The following is a 21,285-nucleotide window of genomic DNA, read 5'->3' on the forward strand; positions in this document are numbered from 1 at the left end:
CTCTGTCAAGGCCGTCTCTCAGGACATCCTCTCTGTGCCTCTGTCAAGGCCGTCGCTCTGGACATCCTCTCTGTGCCTCTGTCAAGGCCGTCTCTCAGGACATCCTCTCTGGTCCTCTGTCAAGGCCGTCTCTCAGGACATCCTCTCTGTGCCTCTGTCAAGGCCGTCGCTCTGGACATCCTCTCTGTGCCTCTGTCAAGGCCGTCTCTCAGGACATCCTCTCTGTGCCTCTGTCAAGGCCGTCTCTCAGGACATCCTCTCTGGTCCTCTGTCAAGGCCGTCTCTCAGGACATCCTCTCTGTGCCTCTGTCAAGGCCGTCTCTCAGGACATCCTCTCTGGTCCTCTGTCAAGGCCGTCTCTCAGGACATCCTCTCTGTGCCTCTGTCAAGGCCGTCGCTCTGGACATCCTCTCTGTGCCTCTGTCAAGGCCGTCTCTCAGGACATCCTCTCTGTGCCTCTGTCAAGGCCGTCTCTCAGGACATCCTCTCTGGTCCTCTGTCAAGGCCGTCTCTCAGGACATCCTCTCTGTGCCTCTGTCAAGGCCGTCTCTCAGGACATCCTCGCTGTTCCTCTGTCAAGGCCGTCTCTCAGGACATCATCTCTGGTCCTCTGTCAAGGCCGTCTCTCAGGACATCCTCTCTGTTCCTCTGTCAAGGCCGTCTCTCAGGACATCCTCTCTGTGCCTCTGTCAAGGCCGTCTCTCTGGACATCCTCTCTGTGCCTCTGTCAAGGCCGTCTCTCAGGACATCCTCTCTGTGCCTCTGTCAAGGCCGTCTCTCAGGACATCCTCTCTGGTCCTCTGTCAAGGCCGTCGCTCTGGACATCCTCTCTGTGCCTCTGTCAAGGCCGTCTCTCAGGACATCCTCTCTGTTCCTCTGTCAAGGCCGTCTCTCAGGACATCCTCTCTGTGCCTCTGTCAAGGCCGTCGCTCTGGACATCCTCTCTGTGCCTCTGTCAAGGCCGTCTCTCAGGACATCCTCTCTGTGCCTCTGTCAAGGCCGTCTCTCAGGACATCCTCTCTGTTCCTCTGTCAAGGCCGTCTCTCAGGACATCCTCTCTGGTCCTCTGTCAAGGCCGTCTCTCAGGACATCCTCTCTGTTCCTCTGTCAAGGCCGTCTCTCAGGACATCCTCTCTGTGCCTCTGTCAAGGCCGTCTCTCTGGACATCCTCTCTGTGCCTCTGTCAAGGCCGTCTCTCAGGACATCCTCTCTGTGCCTCTGTCAAGGCCGTCTCTCAGGACATCCTCTCTGGTCCTCTGTCAAGGCCGTCGCTCTGGACATCCTCTCTGTGCCTCTGTCAAGGCCGTCTCTCAGGACATCCTCTCTGTGCCTCTGTCAAGGCCGTCTCTCAGGACATCCTCTCTGTGCCTCTGTCAAGGCCGTCGCTCTGGACATCCTCTCTGTGCCTCTGTCAAGGCCGTCTCTCAGGACATCCTCTCTGGTCCTCTGTCAAGGCCGTCGCTCTGGACATCCTCTCTGTGCCTCTGTCAAGGCCGTCTCTCAGGACATCCTCTCTGTTCCTCTGTCAAGGCCGTCTCTCAGGACATCCTCTCTGTGCCTCTGTCAAGGCCGTCGCTCTGGACATCCTCTCTGTGCCTCTGTCAAGGCCGTCTCTCAGGACATCCTCTCTGGTCCTCTGTCAAGGCCGTCTCTCAGGACATCCTCTCTGTGCCTCTGTCAAGGCCGTCGCTCTGGACATCCTCTCTGTGCCTCTGTCAAGGCCGTCTCTCAGGACATCCTCTCTGGTCCTCTGTCAAGGCCGTCTCTCAGGACATCCTCTCTGTGCCTCTGTCAAGGCCGTCGCTCTGGACATCCTCTCTGTGCCTCTGTCAAGGCCGTCTCTCAGGACATCCTCTCTGTGCCTCTGTCAAGGCCGTCTCTCAGGACATCCTCTCTGGTCCTCTGTCAAGGCCGTCTCTCAGGACATCCTCTCTGTGCCTCTGTCAAGGCCGTCTCTCAGGACATCCTCTCTGTTCCTCTGTCAAGGCCGTCTCTCAGGACATCCTCTCTGGTCCTCTGTCAAGGCCGTCTCTCAGGACATCCTCTCTGTGCCTCTGTCAAGGCCATCTCTCTCCTAAGTGCACTTTCCCTTCCAACCCGACTAGCGCTTTGGAATTGATTGAAACAAAATGTCACAATTTTTATTTTGCCCTGTAGCTCCGAGCCGTCCTTCCGCGCACGGCCTTAATTATTCATCAATTAGTTGTCTTTATTTATTTATTTTTGCAGAGATGTATGGTTTCCCTGCTCTACATCAGTCCAAAGTCATTCATTTCTGGGTTTGCAATTAAACCTTATGCATCATTCATGAGCCAGACCCAACTCTATCTGTCTGTCTGTCTGTCTGTCTTTAGACACTGCAACAAGCTGAGGTCTCTGTACTCTGGAGGGAACGAGGAGGAATTAATTCAGAGGAATTCACTTCTCTCTCTCAGGTTGGGAATTAACAGATGCCATCGGCCTGAGAGAGAGAATGGAGACAGATCACCGTACGCTGAGAATGACACAATAGGAGAGGACTCAGTGAACAAATGAAAATGTACAAATCTAGAAAACATGTATAAAGTATTAAAATATATTTAGATATTTTATTGAGGAACATATTTTAACCGAATTATTAATGCAATAGCCTAGAAGTACATTTCTCAAATCTGTATTTAAAATATGGTAATAACATGATTATAACTGAAAAGACAGATCAATAGACCATCCTGGTAATAACATGATTATAACTGATAAGACAGATCAATAGACCATCCTGGTAATAACATGATTATAACTGATAAGACAGAGCAATAGACCATCCTGGTAATAACATGATTATAACTGATAAGACAGAGCAATAGACCATCCTGGTAATAACATGATTATAACTGATAAGACAGATCAATGGACCATCCTGGTAATAACCTGATTATAACTGATAAGACAGATCAATAGACCGTCCTGGTAATAACATGATTATAACTGATAAGACAGATCAATAGACCATCCTGGTAATAACATGATTATAACTGATAAGACAGATCAATAGACCATCCTGGTAATAACATGATTATAACTGACCTAGCTCTCTGGCCAACCTAGCTCTCTGGCCAACCTAGCTCTCTGGCCAACCTAGCTCTCTGGCCAACCTAGCTCTCTGGCCAACCTAGCTCTCTGGCCAGCCTAGCTCATTGTTTTGGCTTTATGGTATTGTGTCAGGAGTCTGGCCTCTTTACTATGGTCCTCTGCTGCCATCTGGTGGACATTCAGATAATACATATAGGATTGAAAGAACAGGAACTACTTACATATAATTATATAAAAGACGTGTTTTAATAGAAGTACCTCTTCATAGAGATGCAACAGCATAGTATGAATGTCCGCTCTTATTGAAGCACTTGTAGGAACAGAGGAGAACGCGTACAGGGATGGTCTGAGAACTCCTCATCTTCATGTCCTGAAGGAGAGAGCAGTGAGACGGTTGCCGTGGCTACGGATAGTAGTACCATTGAAACCAGTGATGCAGCAGGAAGAACACGTGTGTTTACCTTTCACTACGCCAACGATTGGAACCATAGGCACAAAGTAAGTTTGTGTGTAGATGACTGATAACTTGAAATATAATGTTTGAAATCCGTATATGTATCAGAATGAAGTTATTTGATGTGTAAATGAGCTGTAGTGTAGGCTACATGGTGTCTGTAGATGACTGGGGCAGCTGGTATCACCTATGATCTAAGTCTCTTTGTCTTGTACAATGTTCTGCATACTGTCAAAGTAGTGTACTAGGTAGGGACTGGGGCAGCTGATATCCCCATCTTAGTCTCTTTGTCTTGTACAATGTTCTGTATACTGTCAAAGTAGTGTACTAGGTAGGGACTGGGGCAGCTAATATCAGTTACCGTGCCTTCCTAAGATATATATTATTTATTTTACATCAGACAGCCTTGTTTCTACCTCCTAGCCAAACTGTGCAGTATGTTGTTGTTTATTTCCTACATTATTTGGTCAGAACATTTGTTGTACTTTTACCTACAACCGGAAATAACTTTTCGATATTTGATTGGCAGTCACTCACTAGAAATTAGAGTGGAAATTCGACTTCCCTGACCTGGATCCTTTGCTTGAACTTCCCGAGGCAGCTTTATTTATCCCAGGGCTGCCCCAAAACGCTGACGCCAGAGAAGAGGTGGAAGGAGTGGGTCTGACTCAGGAGGCGTGCACACCATCCACCGCTTCAGAGTATATTACTCACTAATGTTCAGTAAAGCAGACGAGCTCAGGGCGAGGATCTCCTTCCACAGAGACATCAGGGACTGTAACATACTCTGTTTCATGGAATCATGGCTCTCTCTGGATATACTGTCCCCATCCATACAGCCACCTGGGTTCTCAGTACATCGTGCAGACAGTAATAAAGAACTCTCCAGGAAGAAGAACTGTATATCCTGAGGTGACATTTATTGTAGCTGGGGACTTTAATAAAGGAAATCTGAGGAAAACACTACAGAAATTATACCAACACATCTCCTGTGCTACACGCTTAACATGGACCATAAAGCATTGCTACACTCCTCCCGGGACGGCTACAAGGCCCTCCCCTCCCTCCGGTAAATCAGATCACGCCTCCATTGTGCTCCACCCCACCTATAGGCAGACACTTAAACAGGAAGTATCCGTGGTAAGGACTGTTCAACATTGGTCTGACCAATCGGAATCTATCCTTCAACATTGTTTAGATCACACGGAAATAGTATCGACGTATACACTGACTCTGTGACTGATTGCATAGAGGATGTTGTTCCCACCGTGTCGATTAGCACTTATCCAAACAAAAACACGTGGATAAAAGACAGCATTCACGCAAAACTGAAAACGCGAACCACCGCATTTAACCAAGGTGACTGGGAACATGGATGTGTACAAACAGACCAGCTATGAAACCTGTAAGGCAATCAAAAGAGGAAATTTAACGACTCAGACACGAGACGTATGTGGCAGGGACTCCAGATAATCACAGATTATAAAGGGAAAGCAAGCCATGTTGCAGACACCGACACCTCACCACCTCAAAACAATACTGAGCCGCCGACAGGGCCCCCGACGTTCACAAGGACTGTGTGCTCTCTTTCTCCGTGGCCGAAGTCATTTAAACGTGTTAAACACCGGCACAGACGGCATCCCAAACCGTTGGCCTCAGAGCACGTGCAGACCAGCTGGCTGGAATGTTTGCGGACATATTCAATCTCTTCCCATCTCAGTCTGTTGTCCCCACTTACTTGATGTCTACCATTGTTCCTGTACCCAGGGAAGCGAAGGTAATGTCTATTTTTGGGGGGGTTCTGTGTGTGTAGTGTTTTGTTGATTTAACTGCACTGTTGAAGCCGGAAACACAAGCATTTCTCTGCACCTACGATAACATCTGATAAAATCTGTGTATGCAAACCCCCCCCCAAAAATGTTGATTTGATTTGTAGTGCACTATGTATAGGGAACAGGGTGCCTGGTCAAGGTAGTGCACTATTAGAGAATAGGGTGCCTGGTCAAGGTAGTGCACTATGTAGGGAATAGGGTGCCTGGTAAAGGTAGTGCACTATATAGGGAATAGGGAGCCTGGTCAAGGTAGTGCACTATGTAGGGAATAGGGTGCCTGGTCAAGGTAGTGCACTATATAGGGAATAGGGTGCCTGGTCAATGTAGTGCACTATGTAGGGAATAGGGTGCCTGGTCAAGGTAGTGCACTATATAGGGAATAGGGTGCCTGGTCAAGGTAGTGCACTATGTAGGGAATAGGGTGCCTGGTCAAGGTAGTGCACTATGTAGGGAATAGGGTGCCATTTGGGACGTGTCTGTAACTGTACCTTCCTGAGGTTGATGAAGCGGACACACTCCAGCCAGGTGGTGAGGAAGGGTTGGAGGCAGAGGGAACACCTGCCCCAGTCAGCCAGCAGCAGGCTCAGACCAGGGTGGGACGACAGAGCCTTGTGGACCATACCAAACCTACCCTTGTCCTCCACCAGGATCAGACGAGCAGACAGCTCCTGGAGACAGAGATACAGGGACGGGTCAGGACTACTGATGGTGTGTTGTGTTGTGTGTTTTGGTGTTGTGGTGTGGTGTGTTTTGGTGGTGTGGTGTGTTTTGGTGATGTGGTGTGTTTTGGTGATGTGGTGTGTTTTGGTGTTGTGGTGTGTTGTGTTTTGGTGGTGTGTTTTGGTGTTGTGGTGTGTTTTGGTGTTGTGTTGTGGTGTGTTTTGGTGTTGTGTTGTGTTTTGGTGGTGTGTTTTGGTGTTGTGGTGTGTTTTGGTGTTGTGGTGTGGTGTGTTTTGGTGGTGTGGTGTGTTTTGGTGTTGTGGTGGTGTGTTGTGTTTTGGTGTTGTGGTGTGTTTTGGTGATGTGGTGTGTTTTGGTGTTGTGGTGTGTTTTGGTGTTGTGTTCTGGTGTGGTGTTGTGTTCTGGTGTGGTGTTGTGTTCTGGTGTGGTGGTGTGTTTTGGTGTTGTGGTGTGTTCTGGTGTTGTGGTGTGTTCTGGTGTTGTGGTGTGTTTTGGTGGTGTGGTGTGTTTTGGTGGTGTGGTGTGTTTTGGTGGTGTGGTGTGTTTTGGTGTTGTGGTGTGTTTTGGTGATGTGGTGTGTTTTGGTGTTGTGTTTTGGTGGTGTGGTGTGTTTTGGTGTTGTGGTGTGTTGGGATATGATCAGTTGAATCAGGTGGTGTGTTGTTCCAGTTTATTTGTCATATGAACAGGATACCCATGGTGTACCCAGTCCAATGACATGCTGACTGCAGGTTCCCTCCCCATAATGCCATAGTAATAAGAAATAGGAAGTACAAATAAAACCAAATGAATCGAATATAACACAAATTTAGCATTTACTGAAGGGCTGGAACGAAAGCCTGCACACCCTGTACTCCTGTAGGACTGGAGTTGGACCCTGATGTAGTCTATATGTCACCCTGTACTCCTACAGGACTGGAGTTGGAACCTGATGTAGTCTATATGTCACCCTGTACTCCTACAGGACTGGAGTTGGACCCTGATGTAGTCTATATGTCACCCTGCAGGACTGGAGTTGGACCCTGATGTAGTCTATATGTCACCCTGTACTCCTGCAGGACTGGAGTTGGACCCTGATGTAGTCTATATGTCACCCTGTACTCCTACAGGACTGGAGTTGGACCCCTGATGTAGTCTATATGTCACCCTGTACTCCTGCAGGACTGGAGTTGGACCCCTGATGTAGTCTATATGTCACCCTGTATTCCTACAGGACTGGAGTTGGACCCTGATTGAGTCTATATGTCACCCTGCAGGACTGGAGTTGGACCCTGATGTAGTCTATATGTCACCCTGTACTCCTGCAGGACTGGAGTTGGACCCCTGATGTAGTCTATATGTCACCCTGCAGGACTGGAGTTGGACCCTGATGTAGTCTATATGTCACCCTGTACTCCTGCAGGACTGGAGTTGGACCCCTGATGTAGTCTATATGTCACCCTACAGGACTGGAGTTGGACCCTGATGTAGTCTATATGTCACCCTGTACTCCCGCAGGACTGGAGTTGGACCCTGGAGTTGGACCCCTGATGTAGTCTATATGTCACCCTGTAGGACTGGAGTTGGACCCTGATGTAGTCTATATGTCACCCTGTACTCCTGCAGGACTGGAGTTGGACCCTGGAGTTGGACCCCTGATGTAGTCTATATGTCACCCTGTAGGACTGGAGTTGGACCCTGATGTAGTCTATATGTCACCCTGTACTCCTGTAGGACTGGAGTTGGACCCTGATGTAGTCTATATGTCACCCTGCAGGACTGGAGTTGGACCCCTGATGTAGTCAATATGTCACCCTGTACTCCTGCAGGACTGGAGTTGGACCCTGATGTAGTCTATATGTCACCCTGCAGGACTGGAGTTGGACCCTGATGTAGTCTATATGTCACCCTGTACTCCTGCAGGACTGGAGTTGGACCCTGATGTAGTCTATATGTCACCCTGTACTCCTACAGGACTGGAGTTGGACCCTGATGTAGTCTATATGTCACCCTGTACTCCTGCAGGACTGGAGTTGGACCCTGATGTAGTCTATATGTCACCCTGCAGGACTGGAGTTGGACCCTGATGTAGTCTATATGTCACCCTGTACTCCTGTAGGACTGGAGTTGGACCCCTGATGTAGTCTATATGTCACCCTGTACTCCTGCAGGACTGGAGTTGGACCCTGATGTAGTCTATATGTCACCCTGTACTCCTGCAGGACTGGAGTTGGACCCTGATGTAGTCTATATGTCACCCTGCAGGACTGGAGTTGGACCCTGATGTAGTCTATATGTCACCCTGTACTCCTGCAGGACTGGAGTTGGACCCTGATGTAGTCTATATGTCACCCTGTACTCCTGCAGGACTGGAGTTGGACCCTGATGTAGTCTATATGTCACCCTGTACTCCTACAGGACTGGAGTTGGACCCCTGATGTAGTCTATATGTCACCCTGTACTCCTGCAGGACTGGAGTTGGACCCCTGATGTAGTCTATATGTCACCCTGTACTCCTACAGGACTGGAGTTGGACCCTGATGTAGTCTATATGTCACCCTGTACTCCTGCAGGACTGGAGTTGGACCCTGATGTAGTCTATATGTCACCCTGCAGGACTGGAGTTGGACCCTGGTGTAGTCTATATGTCACCCTGTACTCCTACAGGACTGGAGTTGGACCCTGATGTAGTCTATATGTCACCCTGCAGGACTGGAGTTGGACCCTGATGTAGTCTATATGTCACCCTGTACTCCTGCAGGACTGGAGTTGGACCCCTGATGTAGTCTATATGTCACCCTGCAGGACTGGAGTTGGACCCTGATGTAGTCTATATGTCACCCTGTACTCCTGCAGGACTGGAGTTGGAACCCTGATGTAGTCTATATGTCACCCTACAGGACTGGAGTTGGACCCCTGATGTAGTCTATATGTCACCCTGTACTCCTGCAGGACTGGAGTTGGACCCTGGAGTTGAACCCCTGATGTAGTCTATATGTCACCCTGTAGGACTGGAGTTGGACCCTGATGTAGTCTATATGTCACCCTGTACTCCTGCAGGACTGGAGTTGGACCCTGGAGTTGGACCCCTGATGTAGTCTATATGTCACCCTGTAGGACTGGAGTTGGACCCTGATGTAGTCTATATGTCACCCTGTACTCCTGTAGGACTGGAGTTGGACCCTGATGTAGTCTATATGTCACCCTGCAGGACTGGAGTTGGACCCCTGATGTAGTCTATATGTCACCCTGTACTCCTGCAGGACTGGAGTTGGACCCTGATGTAGTCTATATGTCACCCTGTACTCCTACAGGACTGGAGTTGAACCCCTGATGTAGTCTATATGTCACCCTGTAGGACTGGAGTTGGACCCCTGATGTAGTCTATATGTCACCCTGTACTCCTACAGGACTGGAGTTGGACCCTGATGTAGTCTATATGTCACCCTGTACTCCTACAGGACTGGAGTTGGACCCTGATGTAGTCTATATGTCACCCTGTAGGACTGGAGTTGGACCCTGATGTAGTCTATATGTCACCCTGTACTCCTGCAGGACTGGAGTTGGACCCCTGATGTAGTCTATATGTCACCCTGTACTCCTGTAGGACTGGAGTTGGACCCTGATGTAGTCTATATGTCACCCTGCAGGACTGGAGTTGGACCCCTGATGTAGTCTATATGTCACCCTGTACTCCTGCAGGACTGGAGTTGGACCCTGATGTAGTCTATATGTCACCCTGTACTCCTACAGGACTGGAGTTGGACCCTGATGTAGTCTATATGTCACCCTGTAGGACTGGAGTTGGACCCCTGATGTAGTCTATATGTCACCCTGTACTCCTACAGGACTGGAGTTGGACCCTGATGTAGTCTATATGTCACCCTGTACTCCTACAGGACTGGAGTTGGACCCTGATGTAGTCTATATGTCACCCTGTACTCCTACAGGACTGGAGTTGGACCCTGATGTAGTCTATATGTCACCCTGTAGGACTGGAGTTGGACCCTGATGTAGTCTATATGTCACCCTGTACTCCTGTAGGACTGGAGTTGGACCCTGATGTAGTCTATATGTCACCCTGCAGGACTGGAGTTGGACCCCTGATGTAGTCAATATGTCACCCTGTACTCCTGCAGGACTGGAGTTGGACCCTGATGTAGTCTATATGTCACCCTGCAGGACTGGAGTTGGACCCTGATGTAGTCTATATGTCACCCTGTACTCCTGCAGGACTGGAGTTGGACCCTGATGTAGTCTATATGTCACCCTGTACTCCTACAGGACTGGAGTTGGACCCTGATGTAGTCTATATGTCACCCTGTACTCCTGCAGGACTGGAGTTGGACCCTGATGTAGTCTATATGTCACCCTGCAGGACTGGAGTTGGACCCTGATGTAGTCTATATGTCACCCTGTACTCCTGTAGGACTGGAGTTGGACCCCTGATGTAGTCTATATGTCACCCTGTACTCCTGCAGGACTGGAGTTGGACCCTGATGTAGTCTATATGTCACCCTGTACTCCTGCAGGACTGGAGTTGGACCCTGATGTAGTCTATATGTCACCCTGCAGGACTGGAGTTGGACCCTGGTGTAGTCTATATGTCACCCTGTACTCCTGCAGGACTGGAGTTGGACCCTGATGTAGTCTATATGTCACCCTGTACTCCTACAGGACTGGAGTTGGACCCCTGATGTAGTCTATATGTCACCCTGTACTCCTGCAGGACTGGAGTTGGACCCCTGATGTAGTCTATATGTCACCCTGTACTCCTACAGGACTGGAGTTGGACCCTGATGTAGTCTATATGTCACCTGCAGGACTGGAGTTGGACCCTGATGTAGTCTATATGTCACCCTGTACTCCTACAGGACTGGAGTTGGACCCTGATGTAGTCTATATGTCACCCTGCAGGACTGGAGTTGGACCCTGATGTAGTCTATATGTCACCCTGTACTCCTGCAGGACTGGAGTTGGACCCCTGATGTAGTCTATATGTCACCCTGCAGGACTGGAGTTGGACCCTGATGTAGTCTATATGTCACCCTGTACTCCTGCAGGACTGGAGTTGGACCCTGGAGTTGGACCCCTGATGTAGTCTATATGTCACCCTGTAGGACTGGAGTTGGACCCTGATGTAGTCTATATGTCACCCTGTACTCCTGCAGGACTGGAGTTGGACCCTGGAGTTGGACCCCTGATGTAGTCTATATGTCACCCTGTAGGACTGGAGTTGGACCCTGATGTAGTCTATATGTCACCCTGTACTCCTGTAGGACTGGAGTTGGACCCTGATGTAGTCTATATGTCACCCTGCAGGACTGGAGTTGGACCCCTGATGTAGTCTATATGTCACCCTGTACTCCTGCAGGACTGGAGTTGGACCCTGATGTAGTCTATATGTCACCCTGTACTCCTACAGGACTGGAGTTGGACCCTGATGTAGTCTATATGTCACCCTGTAGGACTGGAGTTGGACCCCTGATGTAGTCTATATGTCACCCTGTACTCCTACAGGACTGGAGTTGGACCCTGATGTAGTCTATATGTCACCCTGTACTCCTACAGGACTGGAGTTGAACCCCTGATGTAGTCTATATGTCACCCTGTAGGACTGGAGTTGGACCCCTGATGTAGTCTATATGTCACCCTGTACTCCTACAGGACTGGAGTTGGACCCTGATGTAGTCTATATGTCACCCTGTACTCCTACAGGACTGGAGTTGGACCCTGATGTAGTCTATATGTCACCCTGTAGGACTGGAGTTGGACCCTGATGTAGTCTATATGTCACCCTGTACTCCTGCAGGACTGGAGTTGGACCCCTGATGTAGTCTATATGTCACCCTGTACTCCTGTAGGACTGGAGTTGGACCCTGATGTAGTCTATATGTCACCCTGCAGGACTGGAGTTGGACCCCTGATGTAGTCTATATGTCATCCTGTACTCCTGCAGGACTGGAGTTGGACCCTGATGTAGTCTATATGTCACCCTGTACTCCTACAGGACTGGAGTTGGACCCTGATGTAGTCTATATGTCACCCTGTACTCCTGCAGGACTGGAGTTGGACCCTGATGTAGTCTATATGTCACCCTGCAGGACTGGAGTTGGACCCTGATGTAGTCTATATGTCACCCTGTACTCCTGTAGGACTGGAGTTGGACCCCTGATGTAGTCTATATGTCACCCTGTACTCCTGCAGGACTGGAGTTGGACCCTGATGTAGTCTATATGTCACCCTGTACTCCTGCAGGACTGGAGTTGGACCCTGATGTAGTCTATATGTCACCCTGCAGGACTGGAGTTGGACCCTGATGTAGTCTATATGTCACCCTGTACTCCTGCAGGACTGGAGTTGGACCCTGATGTAGTCTATATGTCACCCTGTACTCCTACAGGACTGGAGTTGGACCCCTGATGTAGTCTATATGTCACCCTGTACTCCTGCAGGACTGGAGTTGGACCCCTGATGTAGTCTATATGTCACCCTGTACTCCTACAGGACTGGAGTTGGACCCTGATGTAGTCTATATGTCACCCTGCAGGACTGGAGTTGGACCCTGATGTAGTCTATATGTCACCCTGTACTCCTACAGGACTGGAGTTGGACCCTGATGTAGTCTATATGTCACCCTGCAGGACTGGAGTTGGACCCTGATGTAGTCTATATGTCACCCTGTACTCCTGCAGGACTGGAGTTGGACCCCTGATGTAGTCTATATGTCACCCTGCAGGACTGGAGTTGGACCCTGATGTAGTCTATATGTCACCCTGTACTCCTGCAGGACTGGAGTTGGAACCCTGATGTAGTCTATATGTCACCCTACAGGACTGGAGTTGGACCCCTGATGTAGTCTATATGTCACCCTGTACTCCTGCAGGACTGGAGTTGGACCCTGGAGTTGGACCCCTGATGTAGTCTATATGTCACCCTGTAGGACTGGAGTTGGACCCTGATGTAGTCTATAAGTCACCCTGTACTCCTGCAGGACTGGAGTTGGACCCTGGAGTTGGACCCCTGATGTAGTCTATATGTCACCCTGTAGGACTGGAGTTGGACCCTGATGTAGTCTATATGTCACCCTGTACTCCTGTAGGACTGGAGTTGGACCCTGATGTAGTCTATATGTCACCCTGCAGGACTGGAGTTGGACCCCTGATGTAGTCTATATGTCACCCTGTACTCCTGCAGGACTGGAGTTGGACCCTGATGTAGTCTATATGTCACCCCGTACTCCTACAGGACTGGAGTTGGACCCTGATGTAGTCTATATGTCACCCTGTAGGACTGGAGTTGGACCCCTGATGTAGTCTATATGTCACCCTGTACTCCTACAGGACTGGAGTTGGACCCTGATGTAGTCTATATGTCACCCTGTACTCCTACAGGACTGGAGTTGAACCCCTGATGTAGTCTATATGTCACCCTGTAGGACTGGAGTTGGACCCCTGATGTAGTCTATATGTCACCCTGTACTCCTACAGGACTGGAGTTGGACCCTGATGTAGTCTATATGTCACCCTGTACTCCTACAGGACTGGAGTTGGACCCTGATGTAGTCTATATGTCACCCTGTAGGACTGGAGTTGGACCCTGATGTAGTCTATATGTCACCCTGTACTCCTGCAGGACTGGAGTTGGACCCCTGATGTAGTCTATATGTCACCCTGTACTCCTGTAGGACTGGAGTTGGACCCTGATGTAGTCTATATGTCACCCTGCAGGACTGGAGTTGGACCCCTGATGTAGTCTATATGTAATCCTGTACTCCTGCAGGACTGGAGTTGGACCCTGATGTAGTCTATATGTCACCCTGTACTCCTACAGGACTGGAGTTGGACCCTGATGTAGTCTATATGTCACCCTGTAGGACTGGAGTTGGACCCCTGATGTAGTCTATATGTCACCCTGTACTCCTACAGGACTGGAGTTGGACCCTGATGTAGTCTATATGTCACCCTGTACTCCTACAGGACTGGAGTTGGACCCTGATGTAGTCTATATGTCACCCTGTACTCCTACAGGACTGGAGTTGGACCCTGATGTAGTCTATATGTCACCCTGTACTCCTACAGGACTGGAGTTGGACCCTGATGTAGTCTATATGTCACCCTGTACTCCTGCAGGACTGGAGTTGGACCCTGATGTAGTCTATATGTCACCCTGTAGGACTGGAGTTGGACCCCTGATGTAGTCTATATGTCACCCTGTACTCCTACAGGACTGGAGTTGGACCCTGATATAGTCTATATGTCACTCTGCAGGACTGGAGTTGGACCCTGATGTAGTCTATATGTCACCCTGTACTCCTGCAGGACTCGAGTTGTTCCCTGATGTAGTCTATATGTCACCCTGTACTCCTACAGGACTGGAGTTGGACCCTGATGTAGTCTATATGTCACCCTGTACTCCTGGAGGACTGGAGTTGGACCCTGATGTAGTCTATATGTCACCCTGTACTCCTGCAGGACTGGAGTTGGACCCCTGATGTAGTCTATATGTCACCCTGTACTCCTGCAGGACTGGAGTTGGACCCTGATGTAGTCTATATGTCACCCTGTACTCCTGCAGGACTGGAGTTGGACCCTGATGTAGTCTATATGTCACCCTGTACTCCTGCAGGACTGGAGTTGGACCCTGATGTAGTCTATATGTCACCCTGTACTCCTACAGGACTGGAGTTGGACCCTGATGTAGTCTATATGTCACCCTGTACTCCTGCAGGACTGGAGTTGGACCCTGATGTAGTCTATATGTCACCCTGTAGGACTGGAGTTGGACCCTGATGTAGTCTATATGTCACCCTGTACTCCTGCAGGACTGGAGTTGGACCCTGATGTAGTCTATATGTCACCCTGTAGGACTGGAGTTGGACCCTGATGTAGTCTATATGTCACCCTGTAGGACTGGAGTTGGACCCTGATGTAGTCTATATGTCACCCTGTACTCCTACAGGACTGGAGTTGGACCCTGATGTAGTCTATATGTCACCCTGTACTCCTACAGGACTGGAGTTGGACCCTGATGTAGTCTATATGTCACCCTGCAGGACTGGAGTTGGACCCCTGATGTAGTCTATATGTCACCCTGTACTCCTGCAGGACTGGAGTTGGACCCTGATGTAGTCTATATGTCACCCTGTACTCCTGCAGGACTGGAGTTGGACCCCTGATGTAGTCTATATGTCACCCTGTACTCCTGCAGGACTGGAGTTGGACCCTGATGTAGTCTATATGTCACCCTGTACTCCTACAGGACTGGAGTTGGACCCTGATGTAGTCTATATGTCACCCTGTAGGACTGGAGTTGGACCCCTGATGTAGTCTATATGTCACCCTGTACTCCTACAGGACTGGAGTTGGACCCTGATGTAGTCTATATGTCACCCTGTACTCCTACAGGACTGGAGTTGAACCCCTGATGTAGTCTATATGTCACCCTGTAGGACTGGAGTTGGACCCCTGATGTAGTCTATATGTCACCCTGTACTCCTACAGGACTGGAGTTGGACCCTGATGTAGTCTATATGTCACCCTGTACTCCTACAGGACTGGAGTTGGACCCTGATGTAGTCTATATGTCACCCTGTAGGACTGGAGTTGGACCCTGATGTAGTCTATATGTCACCCTGTACTCCTGCAGGACTGGAGTTGGACCCCTGATGTAGTCTATATGTCACCCTGTACTCCTGTAGGACTGGAGTTGGACCCTGATGTAGTCTATATGTCACCCTGCAGGACTGGAGTTGGACCCCTGATGTAGTCTATATGTAATCCTGTACTCCTGCAGGACTGGAGTTGGACCCTGATGTAGTCTATATGTCACCCTGTACTCCTACAGGACTGGAGTTGGACCCTGATGTAGTCTATATGTCACCCTGTAGGACTGGAGTTGGACCCCTGATGTAGTCTATATGTCACCCTGTACTCCTACAGGACTGGAGTTGGACCCTGATGTAGTCTATATGTCACCCTGTACTCCTACAGGACTGGAGTTGGACCCTGATGTAGTCTATATGTCACCCTGTACTCCTACAGGACTGGAGTTGGACCCTGATGTAGTCTATATGTCACCCTGTACTCCTACAGGACTGGAGTTGGACCCTGATGTAGTCTATATGTCACCCTGTACTCCTGCAGGACTGGAGTTGGACCCTGATGTAGTCTATATGTCACCCTGTAGGACTGGAGTTGGACCCCTGATGTAGTCTATATGTCACCCTGTACTCCTACAGGACTGGAGTTGGACCCTGATATAGTCTATATGTCACTCTGCAGGACTGGAGTTGGACCCTGATGTAGTCTATATGTCACCCTGTACTCCTGCAGGACTCGAGTTGTTCCCTGATGTAGTCTATATGTCACCCTGTACTCCTACAGGACTGGAGTTGGACCCTGATGTAGTCTATATGTCACCCTGTACTCCTGGAGGACTGGAGTTGGACCCTGATGTAGTCTATATGTCACCCTGTACTCCTGCAGGACTGGAGTTGGACCCCTGATGTAGTCTATATGTCACCCTGTACTCCTGCAGGACTGGAGTTGGACCCTGATGTAGTCTATATGTCACCCTGTACTCCTGCAGGACTGGAGTTGGACCCTGATGTAGTCTATATGTCACCCTGTACTCCTGCAGGACTGGAGTTGGACCCTGATGTAGTCTATATGTCACCCTGTACTCCTACAGGACTGGAGTTGGACCCTGATGTAGTCTATATGTCACCCTGTACTCCTGCAGGACTGGAGTTGGACCCTGATGTAGTCTATATGTCACCCTGTAGGACTGGAGTTGGACCCTGATGTAGTCTATATGTCACCCTGTACTCCTGCAGGACTGGAGTTGGACCCTGATGTAGTCTATATGTCACCCTGTAGGACTGGAGTTGGACCCTGATGTAGTCTATATGTCACCCTGTAGGACTGGAGTTGGACCCTGATGTAGTCTATATGTCACCCTGTACTCCTACAGGACTGGAGTTGGACCCTGATGTAGTCTATATGTCACCCTGTACTCCTACAGGACTGGAGTTGGACCCTGATGTAGTCTATATGTCACCCTGCAGGACTGGAGTTGGACCCCTGATGTAGTCTATATGTCACCCTGTACTCCTGCAGGACTGGAGTTGGACCCTGATGTAGTCTATATGTCACCCTGTACTCCTGCAGGACTGGAGTTGGACCCCTGATGTAGTCTATATGTCACCCTGTACTCCTGCAGGACTGGAGTTGGACCCTGATGTAGTCTATATGTCACCCTGTACTCCTACAGGACTGGAGTTGGACCCTGATGTAGTCTATATGTCACCCTGTAGGACTGGAGTTGGACCCCTGATGTAGTCTATGTCACCCTGTACTCCTACAGGACTGGAGTTGGACCCTGATGTAGTCTATATGTCACCCTGTACTCCTACAGGACTGGAGTTGGACCCTGATGTAGTCTATATGTCACCCTGTACTCCTACAGGACTGGAGTTGGACCCTGATGTAGTCTATATGTCACCCTGTACTCCTACAGGACTGGAGTTGGACCCTGATGTAGTCTATATGTCACCCTGTACTCCTACAGGACTGGAGTTGGACCCTGATGTAGTCTATATGTCACCCTGTACTCCTGCAGGACTGGAGTTGGACCCCTGATGTAGTCTATATGTCACCCTGTACTCCTGCAGGACTGGAGTTGGACCCTGATGTAGTCTATATGTCACCCTGTAGGACTGGAGTTGGACCCCTGATGTAGTCTATATGTCACCCTGTACTCCTACAGGACTGGAGTTGGACCCTGATGTAGTCTATATGTCACCCTGTACTCCTACAGGACTGGAGTTGGACCCTGATGTAGTCTATATGTCACCCTGTAGGACTGGAGTTGGACCCCTGATGTAGTCTATATGTCACCCTGTACTCCTACAGGACTGGAGTTGGACCCTGATGTAGTCTATATGTCACCCTGTACTCCTACAGGACTGGAGTTGGACCCTGATGTAGTCTATATGTCACCCTGTACTCCTACAGGACTGGAGTTGGACCCTGATGTAGTCTATATGTCACCCTGTACTCCTGCAGGACTGGAGTTGGACCCTGATGTAGTCTATATGTCACCCTGTACTCCTACAGGACTGGAGTTGGACCCTGATGTAGTCTATATGTCACCCTGTACTCCTGCAGGACTGGAGTTGGACCCCTGATGTAGTCTATATGTCACCCTGTACTCCTGCAGGACTGGAGTTGGACCCTGATGTAGTCTATATGTCACCCTGTACTCCTACAGGACTGGAGTTGGACCCTGATGTAGTCTATATGTCACCCTGTAGGACTGGAGTTGGACCCCTGATGTAGTCTATATGTCACCCTGTACTCCTACAGGACTGGAGTTGGACCCTGATGTAGTCTATATGTCACCCTGTAGGACTGGAGTTGGACCCCTGATGTAGTCTATATGTCACCCTGTACTCCTACAGGACTGGAGTTGGACCCTGATGTAGTCTATATGTCACCCTGTACTCCTACAGGACTGGAGTTGGACCCTGATGTAGTCTATATGTCACCCTGTAGGACTGGAGTTGGACCCTGATGTAGTCTATATGTCACCCTGTACTCCTGCAGGACTGGAGTTGGACCCCTGATGTAGTCTATATGTCACCCTGTACTCCTGTAGGACTGGAGTTGGACCCTGATGTAGTCTATATGTCACCCTGCAGGACTGGAGTTGGACCCCTGATGTAGTCTATATGTCACCCTGTACTCCTGCAGGACTGGAGTTGGACCCTGATGTAGTCTATATGTCACCCTGTACTCCTACAGGACTGGAGTTGGACCCTGATGTAGTCTATATGTCACCCTGTAGGACTGGAGTTGGACCCCTGATGTAGTCTATATGTCACCCTGTACTCCTACAGGACTGGAGTTGGACCCTGATGTAGTCTATATGTCACCCTGTACTCCTACAGGACTGGAGTTGGACCCTGATGTAGTCTATATGTCACCCTGTACTCCTACAGGACTGGAGTTGGACCCTGATGTAGTCTATATGTCACCCTGTACTCCTACAGGACTGGAGTTGGACCCTGATGTAGTCTATATGTCACCCTGTACTCCTACAGGACTGGAGTTGGACCCTGATGTAGTCTATATGTCACCCTGTACTCCTGCAGGACTGGAGTTGGACCCCTGATGTAGTCTATATGTCACCCTGTACTCCTGCAGGACTGGAGTTGGACCCTGATGTAGTCTATATGTCACCCTGTAGGACTGGAGTTGGACCCCTGATGTAGTCTATATGTCACCCTGTACTCCTACAGGACTGGAGTTGGACCCTGATGTAGTCTATATGTCACCCTGTACTCCTACAGGACTGGAGTTGGACCCTGATGTAGTCTATATGTCACCCTGTAGGACTGGAGTTGGACCCCTGATGTAGTCTATATGTCACCCTGTACTCCTACAGGACTGGAGTTGGACCCTGATGTAGTCTATATGTCACCCTGTACTCCTACAGGACTGGAGTTGGACCCTGATGTAGTCTATATGTCACCCTGTACTCCTACAGGACTGGAGTTGGACCCTGATGTAGTCTATATGTCACCCTGTACTCCTGCAGGACTGGAGTTGGACCCTGATGTAGTCTATATGTCACCCTGTACTCCTACAGGACTGGAGTTGGACCCTGATGTAGTCTATATGTCACCCTGTACTCCTGCAGGACTGGAGTTGGACCCCTGATGTAGTCTATATGTCACCCTGTACTCCTGCAGGACTGGAGTTGGACCCTGATGTAGTCTATATGTCACCCTGTACTCCTACAGGACTGGAGTTGGACCCTGATGTAGTCTATATGTCACCCTGTAGGACTGGAGTTGGACCCCTGATGTAGTCTATATGTCACCCTGTACTCCTACAGGACTGGAGTTGGACCCTGATGTAGTCTATATGTCACCCTGTAGGACTGGAGTTGGACCCCTGATGTAGTCTATATGTCACCCTGTACTCCTACAGGACTGGAGTTGGACCCTGATGTAGTCTATATGTCACCCTGTACTCCTACAGGACTGGAGTTGGACCCTGATGTAGTCTATATGTCACCCTGTAGGACTGGAGTTGGACCCTGATGTAGTCTATATGTCACCCTGTACTCCTGCAGGACTGGAGTTGGACCCCTGATGTAGTCTATATGTCACCCTGTACTCCTGTAGGACTGGAGTTGGACCCTGATGTAGTCTATATGTCACCCTGCAGGACTGGAGTTGGACCCCTGATGTAGTCTATATGTCACCCTGTACTCCTGCAGGACTGGAGTTGGACCCTGATGTAGTCTATATGTCACCCTGTACTCCTACAGGACTGGAGTTGGACCCTGATGTAGTCTATATGTCACCCTGTAGGACTGGAGTTGGACCCCTGATGTAGTCTATATGTCACCCTGTACTCCTACAGGACTGGAGTTGGACCCTGATGTAGTCTATATGTCACCCTGTACTCCTACAGGACTGGAGTTGGACCCTGATGTAGTCTATATGTCACCCTGTACTCCTACAGGACTGGAGTTGGACCCTGATGTAGTCTATATGTCACCCTGTACTCCTACAGGACTGGAGTTGGACCCTGATGTAGTCTATATGTCACCCTGTACTCCTGCAGGACTGGAGTTGGACCCTGATGTAGTCTATATGTCACCCTGTAGGACTGGAGTTGGACCCCTGATGTAGTCTATATGTCACCCTGTACTCCTACAGGACTGGAGTTGGACCCTGATATAGTCTATATGTCACCCTGCAGGACTGGAGTTGGACCCTGATGTAGTCTATATGTCACCCTGTACTCCTGCAGGACTGGAGTTGTTCCCTGATGTAGTCTATATGTCACCCTGTACTCCTACAGGACTGGAGTTGGACCCTGATGTAGTCTATATGTCACCCTGTACTCCTGCAGGACTGGAGTTGGACCCTGATGTAGTCTATATGTCACCCTGTACTCCTGCAGGACTGGAGTTGGACCCCTGATGTAGTCTATATGTCACCCTGTACTCCTGCAGGACTGGAGTTGGACCCTGATGTAGTCTATATGTCACCCTGTACTCCTGCAGGACTGGAGTTGGACCCTGATGTAGTCTATATGTCACCCTGTACTCCTGCAGGACTGGAGTTGGACCCTGATGTAGTCTATATGTCACCCTGTACTCCTACAGGACTGGAGTTGGACCCTGATGTAGTCTATATGTCACCCTGTACTCCTGCAGGACTGGAGTTGGACCCTGATGTAGTCTATA

The 21,285-nt window shown here is 49.6% G+C and overlaps 1 protein-coding gene across 3 annotated transcripts in view; it reads right to left on the minus strand.

The window, feature by feature from the left end:
- Positions 1-2,561: 2,561 nt before the first annotated feature.
- Positions 2,562-21,285, minus strand: part of lrrc69 (leucine rich repeat containing 69) — a 91,814-nt gene continuing 73,090 nt past the window's right edge. For all 3 annotated transcript variants that reach the window (XM_055877384.1, XM_055877386.1, XM_055877385.1), the window contains 2 exons: positions 5,847-6,026; positions 2,562-3,442 (listed from right to left, as the gene is read on the minus strand). In XM_055877384.1, coding sequence (XP_055733359.1) covers positions 3,335-3,442; positions 5,847-6,026 — 288 coding nt within the window. In that variant the 3' untranslated portion in view covers positions 2,562-3,334. The remainder of the gene's footprint in view (positions 3,443-5,846; positions 6,027-21,285) is intronic.

This window comes from Salvelinus fontinalis, chromosome 22 (genome assembly GCF_029448725.1).
Source record: "Salvelinus fontinalis isolate EN_2023a chromosome 22, ASM2944872v1, whole genome shotgun sequence".
In the NCBI taxonomy this organism is placed as follows: Eukaryota; Metazoa; Chordata; class Actinopteri; order Salmoniformes; family Salmonidae; genus Salvelinus; species Salvelinus fontinalis.